The 17,448-nt window shown below is 44.1% G+C and overlaps 1 protein-coding gene across 1 annotated transcript in view; it reads right to left on the bottom strand.

Moving 5' to 3' along the window:
- PLEKHH2 (pleckstrin homology, MyTH4 and FERM domain containing H2) overlaps positions 1 to 17,448 on the bottom strand; it is a 229,527-nt gene that overhangs the window by 113,528 nt on the left and 98,551 nt on the right. Inside the window, exon 4 of the mRNA XM_068279711.1 lies at positions 1,014 to 1,163. Coding sequence (XP_068135812.1) covers positions 1,014 to 1,163 — 150 coding nt within the window. The remainder of the gene's footprint in view (positions 1 to 1,013; positions 1,164 to 17,448) is intronic.

The following is a 17,448-nucleotide window of genomic DNA, read 5'->3' as shown; positions in this document are numbered from 1 at the left end:
CCCTTGAACTTCTGGATGATGCGCACCAAAACAGCCGCACCAAAACAGGCGCACCAAAACAGCCTGTCGCTATGTGATCAAAATTTCAAGACAGGATATTTAGCTGCAGACAACTCATTTCACAGGACAATTAGTAATAACTAAATGATCTGACTACTTAACTATTTTTAGAACTTTTCCTGAAGACGGACTTTCATTTGTGTTTATTTACCATTTTTATAATGATATGATGAGCGAATATTGCAAATTTAACTTCACCATGCTTTTTAGGAAAATGCTAAGTTTGGGTTTTCTTTTTTGCACTTGTGGGCGTGAAAAAGCTCAAAACACATTTTAGCAAAAAATCACACAAATTTACCAAGTGCATTGAAGTCAATGGGCATAAAAAAATGTTTTCAAGAAAGTTCTGATTTTCGCAAAAATGTGCATCTTGCAAAAATCATCTGTATTTTCACTAAAATATTCGAGCCAGGCGAGTACGCAAAGTTTGGTGCAAAAATTGCTACACAAAAATTTAAGGTAATCCCTACTTAAAGTGTTCCTGTCAGCCCCATAAAGTACGTGACTCAGCTCAGTTGCAGACTATTGCATATGTGTGATAATGTACACAGGCTCCCCCAATCGCGCTCCCGTGGCTGAGTGGGGTTCTGCGCATGCACAGTTGTCAAGATGGTAACTATGCTTGCGCAGCTACGAGAGCACGATGGATGGAGGACCTGTGTGACTCAAAACAGCGCATGCACAGCGGGCTGCAACCCACCTGGGTCGCGGACTTCACAGGAGCTGGAGGAAGGCCCAGGTAAGTACTAATATTCCTTTTCTCCAGTTCATCTCTGGTTTACTTTAATAGGCATGGAAAAGTAACTCTACTATAAGCATCAGGGCCAAAATCTGCAGGAATACTGAGGCCGAAATGTGAATACCTGAACGCTGCTGTCATTCAGTTGGACCTGAGCGGGTTCACTTCTTCCTCAGTTCACATAAAAACATCTCTGTAAAGAATTCAGCATCACCTGTTCCTCCAGCTCTTGTTCCAGGCACTGGATGAGGTCATCTTTCTCCTGCACTAATACTTCCAATTCTTGGCTCTTCTTGTACCACCTCAGCTCCGATTCACTGGTCTGCACGTTGGCTGCCTTCAGCTTCTCTTCCATGATCTGGACCTAAGACGAAAACTTATAAGATTCCATTTTTTTCATCCAAACTCATTTGATGCTTCAGTAACCCCCACATGATTATTGCAACTTTTTAAAGTGCATCTGAGAAAAATAAAATGGTAAACCTGCCAATAACTGAAGTTTTCTCAGCTCGTTTCAGTCACAGAGTTGTGTGTGAACCAGAAAATAATTGATAACGCCAAGTCAACAGCTGTCTGGTTCTAAGAACACCCCATATCCTACGGTACTTTTACCAAGTTCCAGAAGACTTACAAGTGTAATGTCGGGCATAAAATCAAAAATCAATTCTTTATTTTTATCCGGTAAACAAGTAATTAGGATGCTCGCCAGTCAATCCAAAAGTTAAAATCACTATTACTTTTCTTGTTGATTAATGATCATTCCCCAGTTTACCTGACTCTTGTTTAGTACACACAACATTTGGTACACAAAAAAGGAAGTTGCAGGGCATGCTGGATTGTCCTTTTTTGCTTCTCTACTTCTCCTCAGACTTAGCTAATGCAACCTGATTGGCTGAAGCCTCTTTCCTCCTGTTTTCCCCTCCCACACCTCAGTTCCTCTCTGATTGGCCAATATTTCTCATGCTAAGACAATGCTGTAATGATCCGCTCAGCTGTCTGCACAGGCAGACAGCTGTTTGACCATTCCTTAAGTCTGAGGGCTGCAGGTCTCTGGAAAAGAGACCCGACTTCACTTTGCAAGTTTCAGACCTGCTCTGCTGCTGAGGAATTTGCATATACTTGTCATGCAAATTGCCTAGTTGCCTCCTTTGAAGGCTTGCAGTATAAATACCATGTTCTCCCAGAGTCCTTTGCTGGTCATGATGGTTTGTTCCTGCTAACACCTGGAGTGTCAGCCTTTGCTATTGTTTGCTAAGATTATCTTAGAGTAATTCTTTGGGACTGCACTAGGCATCCCTTCTAGTGCAGTCAGGTTGTATTATCTGTTTTGTCTGTGCGATTGCACGGTCGCCAGCGGTTGGCGATTGTGAATCGTTCTGTCTTGCGATTGTCTTGTCGCCAGCGGCAGTCGACAGGAAATCGTTCTGTTTGGATCGCACTCGCCATAACGGTAGTGGTGGTGGTTCCTTCTGTATACTGCCTTAGGGGTGCTAACCAGAGCAGCGGTTGCTACTGGTAGCCCCATCTGTTTGTCTTTCTGTATCACATCCGCACTAGCGGTAGCAGCGGTGGTTCCTTCTGTGCTCTGTCTGGGAGTGTAGGCCAGAGCTGCGGTTGCTGCTGGCTGCTCCTTCTCTCTGTCTTTGTCTGGTACGAACGCTTGCTGTTGGCTCTGTGAGGTAACCGTTTAGCAAGCGTTTGCGTTCTCTATTTTGTGTTTGTGTTTCATTGGTTAGTTAGGGTTGCACGCTTATCACTGGGCGCCTAACGCGCGGTGATCATGCTTAAACGCGTTCGCTGTTGCGAATGAGTGCGGTGTTCGCGTTTAGCTAGCGTTTGTTATTTTCCTTGACGTTCTGATCATTGTTATTGTTATGTCTTTCCTGCTACACTTGTGCTCTGTCTGATCTGGTCTTGTGTCTCTATTGGCAATCGCCACTCTTGTGATTACGTTCCCACTTCGTTTCCGTTGTTGTGTGTTCACCGTCACTGGGTGGCGACTGGATTGGTGGACACACATACATTCTATCTCTGTGCTTATTCAGTCTTGTTTCCCTGTTGGCCATCGTCATCTCTTGCGATTGCGTTCTCACTTGGTTTCTGCTGTTGTGTGTTCGCCGTCGCTGGGTGGCGACTAGATTGGTGGACATACATACATTCCTTATCTGTGGTTACTCAGTCTTGTGGCGCTATTAGCAATCGTCATCTCTTGCGATTGCTTTCCCACTTGGTCTTCACTGTTGTGTGTTCATCGTCGCTGGATGGCGACTAGATTGGTGGATACACATACATCCTGTCTCTGTGCTCTCTCTCTTTAGGGGCTATCTTGCCCTGCATTGCTTCCCCTCGTACAATTCCTATCTGGCATCTGTGGCAGTACAGAGGGGTTGTTCCTCTGCACTCCACAGCTCCATCTGCCGGCAGGAATTTCCCTCTACAGGTGCATAGCACCATTGCTGGGTTCTCTCAGATTATACGCTTGTGAAGGATTTCCGCAGTGTCAGCGCGCATCCTGGGCGCAAATCAGGCAGAGGAGAGTAACGGAGGAAATTAAATCAGGATTGGCTTCAAAATTGCCACAGTTAAAATGGTAAAATGCTGAGAAGGATTTTCTCGTTTTTTTTTTATTTGTAGAAAAATCACTAAAATCAAAATGTGGACAGTGAAATACATGTGTTATGTAAGTAGATCAAGTATTAATCTACTTATATATGTGGTTTTTCTGAGATAGTATGGCTGACAGCTCCTCTTTAAAGGGGTACATACCCTAAAGACACTTTTATTACTGACCGGAGGAAGCAGCCAGTCCAATGAAACGCATTGTCTATTAATGGTGTCCAATAAACCATTTCTTAACCTCCAATCTGAACCTCCTCCCACCGCATACAGTTATCCTCCCCTATTAGGGTTATCCTCTGTGATTTTACATCCATTAGATTACACAGCACTGAACGCCAAACAGGTTTTATATGGCAGTGTGAGGTTTTGCATCATAGTGGATCTGTTATCGCAGCAACACCCCACTGTGAACGGAGCCTAAGGTAAGTAATGCTGAGAATGACAATGTAACGCTGGGGGGTCATACTTTCTGACTATCCAGCACAACAAGGCTAAGAGCTGGATATTGGAAGAGGCTACACAGACTGCCCAGAGCAACTGCAGCTCTGGGATTCTGATAAGACGCAATGGCAGTGCAGTGCGATGTTGCGCTGCTCTTGCGATAGCAAACATTCAGACAGATACAAGACAGACTGGAGTGAGGTAGCCAATAGCAACTGCAGCAATGGCTACCTTGCAAGGACAGGACTAGGAGGACAGAGGCTAACAGAATGAATGCTTGCTAATCTAGTCACTGCCTCAGTGACAGCAAGCATTCACAAAGACAAGAGTAAGGTAACCAATAGCAACCGCAGCAATGGCTACCTCGCAAGGACAGGACTATGCTAGCTAAGCACGGGTGATCATGCTAAGCGCAACTTACCGAAACGTGCTAAAAACTGACTAGCTGAACACAGGATATCAACAGTTCGAGTTCGTATATATCAGCGGCACTGATATATCACTGTAACACGACTACAAGGAAAATAACAAACGCTGACTAGAATATGTATATATTGGCGATGAACCAATATATAACATAAGCAAGGAAGACTAGCTAGATCTGGACTGGAGCAATACAGCGTACTAACTAGTTAATACAAACAATACAAAATCTCTGCACTAGAAGGAGTACGTATATATTTCCCCGTGGGAAATATATAATCGTAGCTCCACAAGATAACTGAACTAGAAGGAATATATTTCACAGTATCAAAGGACCTAGTAACAGCTTAGACAGAGCTGAAACTATGACGGGCGAGGTCTAAAAGGGGAGGCAGACTTTTATGCTGGCATCAGCCAATGGATGCAAGCATGCAAATCTCCACACAGCTGAGTGGTAATCACTCAATCCTGAGCTGGCTTGATTACCATTTGCTAGCTGAAAGACTATAAAAACAAATGCATGCAGTCCTATGTAACAACATGCATGCAGGAAATCCAGGGCTATCTGGCTGCAGCTCAGCTGTAGTAAGCCATTGGTGGAATGATGACAGCATCCTGAGCTGCCCAGAACTGCAGAGCAATTGCAAATGACAATGTGACTCATTGCGAATGCACAACCGAATGCAGGCTGACAAGCCAGAACTGTCTGTTTGCGGCTCCTCCGCAACGGACAGATCACGCCACAGGAGGAATCCTTATAAACAATTATATTAAAATCATTTTAAAGGACTGATATCGCAAAAAGATATATATTTATTAATACATGTCTACACATACTTATAAGGCGCACATTTCTCACAGACTATAATGCACTATAAATTCCTATTCACCTGTCTCGCTGTTGCTTACAGTAGGCTGTAAAATTCTGACAGATCTGACAGGTTTTGGACTAGTCTATCTCCTCATGGGGGGTTCTCAGTATCGTCTTTAGTCTATACAAAAGCAATATTCTATACAAAGATGTTGGTCAATCCTCTCTACGCATTTGCACACTATTTTGCCAGTTGGACTGAGCAACTGCCATTTAATAAGTGTAAATATAAACAATTATGCACTCCTCACCTCCCACCTCTATTGAAAAACGACACAATAAATATTGGGTCGCTAACTGCAAAGTGAGGTGTGTGTTACACCATAAATGAAGAAAGTGAAATAAGCAGAGCGCTCAACAATACTATAATATTAGACACCTATATCAATATGCTCCAATATCATTTAGTCCATTCACTAGGAATAATATATAGTATATATAGTCCATCCAACTTCATATGCAGGTGAATCTTCATAAACCTCCTATGACAATCAGGAAAACAATATACGCTCACCAGATACCCAGGCTAATCAGTCAAGATCAGCAATCGCGTTTTTGGCACAGCCAGCTTTCTTCTCTGCTCCTGTTGAAAACTCCTCATACAGCCATATTCATGTGGAAAAAAACAGTGTCACTCGACGTGCCTCCACCGAGTAAGCACTAAAAGCCTCTCACCAGATTCAATGGCCGACCCTTGACAGACCAGCAATTCAGCGTTTTGGATATCACCTCCACTCTCCGGTCATAAACAAGCCTAAGACTCAAGCAGGGCTTAACATAGCGTGATACCGTTTATTGTAAACAATCTTAAAATTATAGAGCACTTACAAGATCTTCATAAAAACATGCACATATAAAAAATCCTCCTCGAGTACATCCAGCGTCTCACCCGCTGCCTTAGCCACGCCCTACTAGTTTCGTCTTACGACTCATCAGGGACTTGGCCAGTCACAGCCGGCAGACGCTATAAGTTCCCTCCCCCCCGGTCACATGGTCCATTGTATCCATGAGCGTCATTCGCCGCTCCGCTGCCTGGCATTGCAACAATGCTCGGTGGAGGCACGTCGGGTGACACTGTTGGAAGCTGGGAGCACTGGTGGAGTTTTGATGTCATGTTTTAAGCGTTATTACACTATTGCTGTGTCCTGTTTTTTTCCACATGAATATGGCTGTATGAGGAGTTTTCAACAGGAGCAGAGAAGAAAGCTGGCTGTGCCAAAAACGCGATTGCTGATCTTGACTGATTAGCCTGGGTATCTGGTGAGCGTATATTGTTTTCCTGATTGTCATAGGAGGTTTATGAAGATTCACCTGCATATGAAGTTGGATGGACTATATATACTATATATTATTCCTAGTGAATGGCCTAAATGATATTGGAGCATATTGATATAGGTGTCTAATATTATAGTATTGTTGAGCGCTTTGCTTATTTTATTTTGCCATTTAATAAGTGCTTTTGAAAATAAAGAAAACCCTGAGAATCTCCCATGAGGAGATGAATTCATCCAAAACCTGTCAGATCTGTCAAATTTTTACTGCTTACTGTAAGTAAAAGGAACATAGGAGAAAAGTAATTTATAGTAAATTTTAATCTGAGAGAAAGGTACTTCTTGTGCACATGTATTTTAAATGTTAAACATTTTCATGATAGTGGTACTTTAACCACTTTATCCACCACTACAGTATATCTACGTCCTCTGTGACTTCATCTAAGCCATGAGAATGTAGATATACGTCTTGTAGCTGAAGCACATCTGTGCACGATTGGGCTGGCTCCTGTGCACACCTTCGGCACTATCTGCTATAGCACTACTTGGTGAAAGGGAATATATGTTCCCTGAGCAAATAATATTGATTTTTTTTGTAGCATTATTTTAGATTCAAATATCCTTACCATAAATTGTGGCAGGAACATAATCTAAGTTTTGTGATAAACGGTAGAAATAGACAAACAAAATTAGTGGGTTTTTTTTTCATCTACAGTAGCGCTTTTTAATTTTAAACTGGAATTACAAATAATGTTTGTTTTTTTCCCCTGTTTTCCCATTAAAATGCATAGAAAACAAAATTCTTTGAGGAAAAAAATGCCATACAATGATATCCTGGTTTTTCTTGAAAAAAACGATACATATTTTATTTAGGTGTCATAAGTAGGGATAAAGTTATTGCTGATTAAATGGGGACATAGCTAAACTGTCAAAACTGCTCTGGTCCATAGGGGGGAAACAAGGTCTGGATGCCAAGTGGTTAAGTCATTTCAGAGTCAAATAAAACCATCCTAATTATTTAGCAAAGTCTGACCCTCGCCTATGATCTCCTTATGGGTATTATGGTTCCTATTCTCAGCACTGACCGATGGCTATTCCACATGTAAGCAGTGCGTATTCTGCGCCGTGCCATATGGTATGCAGGCTCTCAGCTGATGCAGAATGAGATTAATGAAGATGAGGAATTGAACGTCAGCAGCAGTAGCTATAATCATAATACTTGTGTCATGCTGGCTACACTATCGCCCTTGAAGCCCACATGAAAATATTCATCACTGTGGTCAGTAGTAAACACATCCTGATTTATCAGTGAAGTGAAGCCCCAACAGGCTGGCCTCCAGCTCTCCTTCTGGTCCTCTGCCAGAGGGGTCATTATATACCACTGAAGGCTCCCTATTTATGTAGTGGAAATCTCATGGTAGTAAAACTAAATATATCCTTTTAAAGTCAGAAGGAAGGCCTGTTCCATCTGTTCTCTGCATCTTCTGACATTCCTTAAACATGCAGTTAATTGTTTATCTGCGGAGAGGGAAAGTTTACATAGCGGAGCTGTGTGGCCAGGCCGACACTGAGGAGGCGGCAGATTTACTAATCCAGGTGCAAAGCATGCTGGAGCAAAAGTCTCCCGCAGGAGCCAATCAGAATCTTTAAAAAAAAATCAGAAATGTCTAAAACAATTTCAAAATGATAATTTGCCAAAGTATCATTCTAATAAAAAAAAATTTCAAAGCGATCATTTTCAAACCGATAAATCTCAAAATGAAAAATGTTGGTTGGACACCCCGCTATTTATTGGGTTCCCAAATTTCTGCTTTTGCCGTCCAATAGCCGATATTTTACATATGTGCCTACAAGGGGCCCAAGTAGTCCAGTAGCCATAGCCGCCGAAATGTCCTGCTTCCCCCCCCGAAAACTGCTACTGCTTATAGAGCGCGCCCTAGTGGCTGCAGCTCTGGCGCTCAGAATCCGCCAGGAGAAAAGCGCAGTATAAAGGTTATGTCTTGTCTTGATAGCGATACCTGGGACGTAGAAGACAGTATCCCAGCGGTTGCCATGGGAAACAGTAACTGTCATTTTAGGCAGTATGTAGACAAGAAAAATGGACCCCTAACCCACAGAGGCCGCACTGTGATTATAGAACCTTCACAGCTGACTGCCTTGCATGAAGCGTGAAGTTAGCTTGTTCAGCAAACAAACCTTGGCAGCCTTTAGAGGGTAATGCTCTCCAGGTGCCGCCATGTTCCCTTTCAGTCATTGAGGGGCGTCAAGCATCTGCTGTGCATGTGTGGCGGGCTGGCCGGTTGCACTCGCTCACTCTGAAGGGTTAGGAGGAGGTGAGAGGATGCTTGCATTAAAGGTCACACTATGGAGGGAGCTAAAGATCAGGGTGATGACAAGAAGACCCTCCAACCTGGAAGAATTGGAGCTCATTGCTAAAGATGATTGGGCAAAAATACCCGTGGAGACATGTGAAAAGCTGGGCTGCAATTTTAGGAAACGTTTGATTAGCCAATAAAGGCTGCTTACTGAGAAGGGTATGAATAATTTTTGCTCAAATGTACCGTAAATAAAAGCCGATAAGTGTTTTTTTTCCACAATAATGCCTCTTGTACATCGTCTTATTATCTTTTCGGAGACACCTATGTAATTTCCCGTCAAAAAATGACTTGCTCTTATCAGTGAGGGTCACACTGTAGTCACTTCCTGTCAGGACTGAGTCACCCACTTACATACCTGATTTTTAACTCTTTCAGGCAGAGAAAGAAAAAAAGGAACACAGCATAGTTATTTGTGTGCTTGGCACTATACATACACATGTCTATCTTATCATATCACATGTCACTTCGGGTATCCTTTAAGTCAAAATTTTCCAGGGGCATGAATTATTATGGGCAGCACTATATATATATATATATATATATATATATATATATACATATATATATATATATATATATATATATATATATATATATATATATATATATATATATATATATATATATATATATATACAGGTGCTGTACTCCACCGGAGGCACAATACTGACCTGAGGAAGTGGCTTATGCCATGAAACGCTTGTCTAAATAAGTGCCCAATAAAGGAGTTGTTTTTTTTTCACTCTTACTAAATACCCTTCAGTAGAAGACTACATATTTAAGGTAGGAACAATACACAATTTTGTTTTTTACTACCTAAACTCCAACAGACCATATATTTTGTATATACCTGTTTTGATGCTCCCAGGCACCTCTAACGACTACCATACCTCTATCACCCAACCATCCCCGACCAGAGTATCCCACCATCATGAGTGGGCTTTTCTTGAGGAGCCGCGACCACCCCCATATGTCCACAAGGCCAAGTAGGGACATTACTTTCCCACATGCTCCCTTTGAGTGGTTGCCTCCTGTACAACCCAACCTTGTGAGTATAACCATCTTTGTTTTACATATCGACCTTGTTATCTATGAGAATTACGATAATATACCAGATCAGGCTCTCAGGGTCCCTGTCAGGGCTGAGGCAGAGGCGAGAGAGGCTCCAACTTCAGGGCGCAGTGTAGGAGGGGGAACAGGGCGGGGCCAAGGCAGAGGCGAGAGAGGCTCCAGCCTCAGGGTGCAGTGTAGGAAGGGGCGCACAACTCACTCAGCTATCATTCCCCTATTGTGTTTGAAGCAGAGAGAAATAAGAAAAGGGGATACATGTCAGTGACTGCAAGCCAGATAACTAGAGATGAAGGTGCTGGGGGCCCTGGGGCGCCTCTTAGTCTAATAGCAATCAGTGTGTGACGGCTGGGGTGGAAGGGATGGAGGGGCGCACTTTGGTGTTTCAGCCTTGGGTGCTGGAGGACCATGTCCTGGCTCTGGTCTGTGTGTTTTCCTTTCTACAAGTCCTGACCACTATCCCTGTGCTCTTATTCTGGGGGTGACAGGAAAGGGGGGACGCACTTTGGTGTCTCAGCCTTGGGTGCAGGAGGACCTTGTCCCGGCTCTGGTCTATGTGTTTTCCTTTCTACAAGTCCTGCCCCCTATCCCCTGCGCTCTTATTCTGAGGTACTACAATATTACTGTGTTTCGGCTGGCCGTGATATCACCACTTAGACTACTAACCATTTCATATGATTAGAATGTTGCACCCTTATCTTGCTGAGTCTGTGGAGTGCGGTTGTGGCAATCTATGATGAGATTCCTCGAGGAAAAGAAGGAGTAAGCCAATTCTCACAGCCAGCATGGGAAAAACAAGCGTAGTTCTGGCTTCTTATTAACTCATGATAAATGGTTAACTATATTATATTCACTATTAACGTCACATTTGCATAGAGTCACAGGAATGAGGCGATGAGCTGATTCTCATACTCGTATGTCCAGCTTTACACAAAACGGGCATTGTTCTGCAGCCTGATCCACAAATGGTTAAAGCAAACCTATTAACGAACTTGGCAATAGAAACTAAGGTGACTTTCAGTGAATGCTGCCTGTTAAAGCAGGAGTGGTAATAGTAAGTAGTAAGCAATAAATAGTAAGTAACAGCAGCAGTAGTAGATTGTTGTAGATAGTATAAGTAGCAGTAGCAAGAGTAGGAGTGGTAGTAGATAGTAATAAGACAAGACAAATAAGATTTATATTGCGCTTTTCTCCTGGTGCACAAGACCGCTTGAGCTGCAGCCACTAGGGCGCGCTCTATAGGCAGTATCAGTGTTAAGGGAGTCTTGCCAAAGTATTCCTTACTGAATAGGTTTAGGCTTACTGAACAGGGAGAGCCAAGATTCAAACACAGGTCTCCCGTGTCAGAGCCAATAGTAGTAGTTAGCTCAATATCAGCAGCAGTAAATAGTAGTTGGAGTAGATAATAGTAAAACTATTAGCAGTACTAGCAGAAGTAATACGGTAGTAATCTAAATAGGTCTCATCAAACATATGCATGTGTGCGGCCAGCATTTGAAAACACCTTGACCGATTTCTACAAAACTTGGTATACAGATTCCTCACTACCTGGAAAGATATGTTCTTGAGGTCTAATGCCCCCCCCCCCCCCTTCCCTGCACACATGGCCAGAACCACATCAGCCAATTGAATTTTACCCATTTATGCAAAAATGTAAAAGGCTGCCATTCTTACAGTAGTAAAGCCAGAGTCCCCAAACTTAGCACAATTGGTCACTTGGTGTTCAAGGTTCAAGATTCAGGCAAAGTGGGTGTAGCATAAAACAGCCAATCAAATTTCAGCCATTCATTTTAAATGGGAAATTGTAAACTGTAGCCATTGTTACACTTTTAATCCAGGGTTCTCAAACCTGCTACTGGGTGGCTGGGTGGCTGGCGTTCAAATTCAGGAAAGGGAGCCACAAACAGCAAATCACATTTGTTTGATTTATAAACTGCTTCCATTCTCACATTATTGATGCCGAAGCTCCCAAGCTTGGTCATTGAGTAACTGTGTGTCAAGGTTACAAAAACTGGGCAGCGCCAACAACAACCAAATACATACCCGAGCAATGCCAGGTCCTCAGCTAGTATTACTATACTAGCCAACCCGCGTCGTAGCATACGCCGCATCTATCTATCTAATAGAGTACGTGCCTCAACCTTGAAGCAAGAAGAAGTAGGCTTTCCATGACAAAATGTATGCGTGCTCAAACACCAAGTTTAACCCTAGCAAGTCTGGCTTTGCAAATCCGGCCTAATTGGCTATTCATGAGGCAATGCTCATGCAAATATGCATTTGCTTTCGCATGCCAAACTATGCAGGGTCAAAAAACCAATACTGCAAAGTGCTCTCTCGCTGCCTGGGAACCACAGCGGCACCCCAGAGGGGGAGGCTGGGTGGCGCAGCCGCTCCCCCCCCCAAGCGTGGCCAGCGCTGGGGAGAGCCGTCCGCACCCACCTCCTAATATTAAAAACAGCCACTTACCTTAACGTCCATTGGGTTCTGCTACATGCGCATTAATTTTCTCATGGAAAGCATTTTGTGCAGTTTGTATCCTTTGGAGGCAGGTGGTGGATGGCTTGCTCCGGTGGTGTGAACCCTGGAGTGAGTGCGTCTGTCCTCCCCCCCCCCCCCCCCCTCTGGAGTGCTGTATGTGAGCCAGCCCTGAGCTCTAAAGCTCGGGGTGACCCATGCTTCTCTCCTTTCTCATGTGGTGCCCCCAAATTAATGCGCATGTAGCAGAACGCAATGGACGTTAAGGTAAGTGCCTGTTTTTAATATTGGGAGGTGGGTGCAGACGGCGCAGACCACACTTGGGGGGGGGGGTCGTCCACGCCACCCAGCCTCCCCCTCCGGGGTGCCGCTGTGGTTTCCAGGCAGTGAGAGAGCCTGGGACCCTGCGGTCCCCCCAGTTGTATAAAAAGGGGGCATTGGGAATCCTCCCCGTGGCGCTCCTGGAGGCCTGGAGCACACCAAAAACTGCTAGCAGATCCGCAAAATGCTAGCAGATTTTGAAACGCTTTTTCTTATTTTTCTGTAGCATTTCACCTAGCATTTTGCGGTTTTGTAAAGCGTTTTTGGTGTAGTAGATTTCATATATTGTTACAGTAAAGCTGTTACTGAACAGCTTCTGTAACAAAAACGCCTGCAAAACCGCTCTGAACTGCCGTTTTTCAGAGCGGTTTGCGTTTTTCCTATACTTTACATTGGAGGCAGAAACGCCTCCGCAATCCAAAAAATGCCTCACCTCGGGAGTATGCGTTTCAGCAAAACGCCTCCTGCTCTGGTGTGCACCAGCCCATTGAAATACATTACCCATGCGTATCTGCAGCCGCAAGTGGATCGCAAAACGCTGCCGAACCGCTCTGGTGTGCACTAAGCCGGATAGTGCTAATGTAGCATGTAGCAGGGTGACTGCTTTGTGGTATTGGTTTGTGCATGCATTTGCATGAGCATTGCCTCATGAATAGCCAGATTTGCAATGTCAGACTTGCTAGGGTAAGGCCTCTTTTCCATGGACTGTGAATAGGCAGTGAAATGGCTCTCAAACTCTCACAACTGCTCACTGCTGCCTGGTAACTGCTTGCTGCTGCCTGGTAACTGCTTGCTGCTGCCTGGTAACTGCTCGCTGCTGCCTGGTAACTGCTCGCTGCTGCCTGGTAACTGCTCGCTGCTGCCTGGTAACTGCTTGTTGCTGCCTGGTAACTGCTTGTTGCTGCCTGGTAACTGCTTGTTGCTGCCTGGTATCTGCTCACTGCTGCCTATACTATAGGCAGCAGTGAGCAGGTATACTGCTTGCTGCTGCCTGGTATCTGCTCACTGCTGCCTGGTAACTGTTTGCTGCTGCCTGGTAACTGCTCACTGCTGCCTGGTAACTGCTCGCTGCTGCCTGGTAACTGCTTGTTGCTGCCTGGTATCTGCTCACTGCTGCTTGGTAACTGCTTGCTGCTGCCTGGTAACTGCTTGTTGCTGCCTGGTATCTGCTCACTGCTGCCTGGTAACTGCTTGCTGAGCACACAGCTCAACAGTCCGTGGAAAAGAGGCCTTAAACTTGGTGTTTGAGCACGCATACATTTTCTCATGCAAAGTACTTCTTCTTCTTGTTTGCAGGTTGAGGCACTTAGTCTATTATATATATAGATAGTAGTAGAAGTGGATATTTTAGTAGTATTAGCAATAGCAGTAGTAAGATAAGTAGAGAGCAGCAGCAGTTAAAGTATTAATAGTAGGGCCGGGCCAAGGCAGAGGCAAGAGAGGCTCCAGCCTCAGGGCGCAGTGTAGGAGGAGGGCGCACAATTTACTCATCTATCATTCCCCTATTGTGTTTGAAGCAGAGAGAAATAGGAAAAGGGGATACATGCCAGTGACTGCAAGCCAGATAACTAGAGATTAAGGTGTTAACCCCGCCTCATTCTCAGGCAGATGCAGAACTGTTTATTGGCTGCACAGCATGCCCCTCCTCCTAGACGGCATCATTGGAATGAACAACAGGAGCACTGTGATCATGTGACTAGATCAATACTTGATCTGAGCAGCTATAGTTCCTACTTTATTTGAAGTGTCCAAATAACTTTATTTCACATAAAAAAAAGTTCAGCGACAAACTTTTCTCCCATACAAATGCTGTATTTACTGTTTGCTTAACAACAAGAGAGTTCTGCCATTTACTGACACAGGCTTGCTGCTGTTTCCATATTGGCTTTGTAAGCTGGTGACATTCTGTTTGGAAACAACATTAATGAGTATTTAAGATCCTATCGGATCCCACTGCATTTTCCAGGCGGAAACCTTTGGCAACATTCTTGCATATAAAATGAGTCACACGTTTTATCGTGAATTAAATGTCAAAGAAAAAAAAATGTCCACCTAATGTACTCAAAATTAAAGCGGACCTGAACTCAGAACTTCCTCCCTGCTCTAAAAGATAAGCAACAGCATAATAACCTTTACCTTTAAAGATGAACATGTCTTTGTTACAACGGATAGAAATCCTGCAATAAATCTGCAGCGTTTCCACTTCCTGCTTTCATGGGAGCAAACATGTTAACAACCTGTGTTTACAAATTAGCTGTTCTGCCAAGGCAGCCAGCTGACACAGTTGAGATATCAAATTAAAGTTGTGATTAGTAGTCACAGATGAGGGGGAATTAGACAGGCTAAACTCACTAAATACGGTAGATTCAGGGTTGATTTCTCTATGGTTTCCTTCTGTCCTGTGCAAGAGTTCAGGTCCGTCTCTCTAGACATTAAAAAAATCATAGTGTAAAATAAAAAAGCAGAAAAACACAGCCACTACAATAACGAGGGGACTGTGTTGGACATGTCCCTTTATCACTCCAGACTACCGGTGTCCAACTCCATTCCTGGTGTGCCATATCCGGGCCAGTGCTTAGGATGGACTGAAAAAATGTGATCTACTTGGTGAGCCGCGCCCTTCCTGATTCAGAATTTGAGCTGTGCCAAAAATGTGTGATCGTGGCCCTTGAGTTCAACATCCCTGCTCCAGACTGAGGGCTGGTGCACACTGCCTTCTGCCGAGCTTTCGCTTGGCGCCACGTTCAAACGCCGGCGTTTAGACGCTAGCTTTTGGGAAGCCGTTCGGGTCCATACACTGGTTTCCCGACGTTTACCGCCTCTGAAAACAACGTGTTGCTTTTGAGACGAGATGCCGGGATCTGCCGCCAGGCTTTCATGAAAGCCTGCAAAAGCTTGTCTCGAACGTTTACATTCACTTGAATGGGATGGCGGTAGATCCTGAAAAACATTGTGTCTAAACGCCGGTGGTAAGCGCCAGGAGAACGTCCGTGTAAACCAGCCCTAACGCTACAGGTTCTGTGTCGAACATGCTATTTCTGAAGCCGCAGGGTTTCCTGATGCAACCTAACACTCCCTCAAACCCACATGACTCACTTGTGACTGGTGATTGGCATCGTGTAGCAATGTGGGGGGGAAGGGGGGCCTTCCAGAACAAATTCAGGCAGTGGTTGGACCTGTAGCAGAAGTGGTTGACTTCAAACTACGGTATGCACAATAACTAGGCAATAAATGCAGTACCTTCTGAAACAATTAGGTGTAGTGACAGAGTACCGGTATTCCGCCTGGCCACACTGACATCTGGACTTTCTCATGACTGGAGTGAAGTTATTGTTTGGCAGGTTGTTAACCTGTTTAAAAGTACATACAAACGCCTGACTAAACTCATCCAAAGTGGCCCATACCGACCACCTCAGCCGATAGTCAGGTGTGTGTACAGAGGCCCCCACCAGTGACGGCCGCTCGGCAAGCGGTCTGACCAGCGGATCAACTTGGCCCAGCAGCAACCAACTTCTTTGAAGAAGCTGCTCTCTCGCTTGCCACGTGATGTCACACTCGTGCCATTCTGTCGTCCCTCCGCCCCTCTGCATAGCTACAGAACGTGTTGTCAGCTGCACACACGCATCTGCACAGGTTAGCCCAGCGCTGTCGCCCAAGGGGATCAAGTTCTGATCCCTAACGGTTGTTGGGTGTGTATGAACCTTTAGGCTACTGCATCTACTAGTTGTTTCCGACACTCCAAGGGTAGCTGTTGTAGAAGGGAAACTCAGCCAAGCTCCCCTAGTAACTAGTGCTAGTGCAACTAGCCAGTCCTTCCTTTTGGTTACCTACTCCCCAGCTTGACTACTATACAGTTTTTGCATACGTAAATGTGCTTTTTCTTGGTATTTACAATTCATGTATCTCATTTTCATATACCCTGTGTCCTCAATATGTATGACTGTTTTCATGACAATGCAATTTTTTTAAAAATTTTCAATAAAAACGTATTGTTAAAAAACAATCTTAGAGAAGTGTTTGTTCGTTCCATGGATGTATCTGTGCAACAACATGTTTTTTAACCCATTAGAACTTCAATAGAGTTATCTCCTTTGAGATAAGTGTGCTGCTTTTGACGTCAGTTGGCAGAACTCGTCATGCTGTAAATTCTTGGAATGCTTTGATCTCTCTCTACCAGCAGAAAATATAGAAACTGAAAGCAGAAGCAGAAGTCCACTCTTGTCTCAAACTGCCCCCTAGTGACAAGTGGCCATAAACACACATTACAGAGGTACTAATTATAAGCAGGAAAATGTAACAAATAAGAAAAAAAAATGCTAAAATAAATTGGCCTGGAGCACTGGCAAGCCTCTAAATAAATTGGCTGCTAAAGGGTTTACTGCCAGATTTTGCCTTTCATTCCATTATAATGTATTCCAATATGTATTTGTAATGATCTGCAACTGTGGGGTTAGCCCTGGACAATGGGGCCAGCCAGGGACGGACTTATCGCCATATTTAGCAACAACAAATCCTTTCCTGGTATCGAACTACTCTTATAACCATAAACGGATCTACAGTAACCCAGGTAGAGTCACTCAAGTTTCTTGGATCCACAATCTCAAACAACCTAAAATGGGACAACAATACTGTCACTATCATCAAGAAAGCGCAGCAGAGGATGTACCATCTACGGCAGCTGAAAAGGATTGGCCTATCACAAAAACGAATGGAGCAGTTCTACACTGTGATCATCGAATCCATAATGACATCATATATGACTGTCTGGTTCAGCTTATGCTC

Source organism: Hyperolius riggenbachi, chromosome 4, assembly GCF_040937935.1.
Source record: "Hyperolius riggenbachi isolate aHypRig1 chromosome 4, aHypRig1.pri, whole genome shotgun sequence".
In the NCBI taxonomy this organism is placed as follows: Eukaryota; Metazoa; Chordata; class Amphibia; order Anura; family Hyperoliidae; genus Hyperolius; species Hyperolius riggenbachi.
Note: the sequence above shows the minus strand (reverse complement) of the source record. Positions and strands in the feature narration are given on the sequence as shown.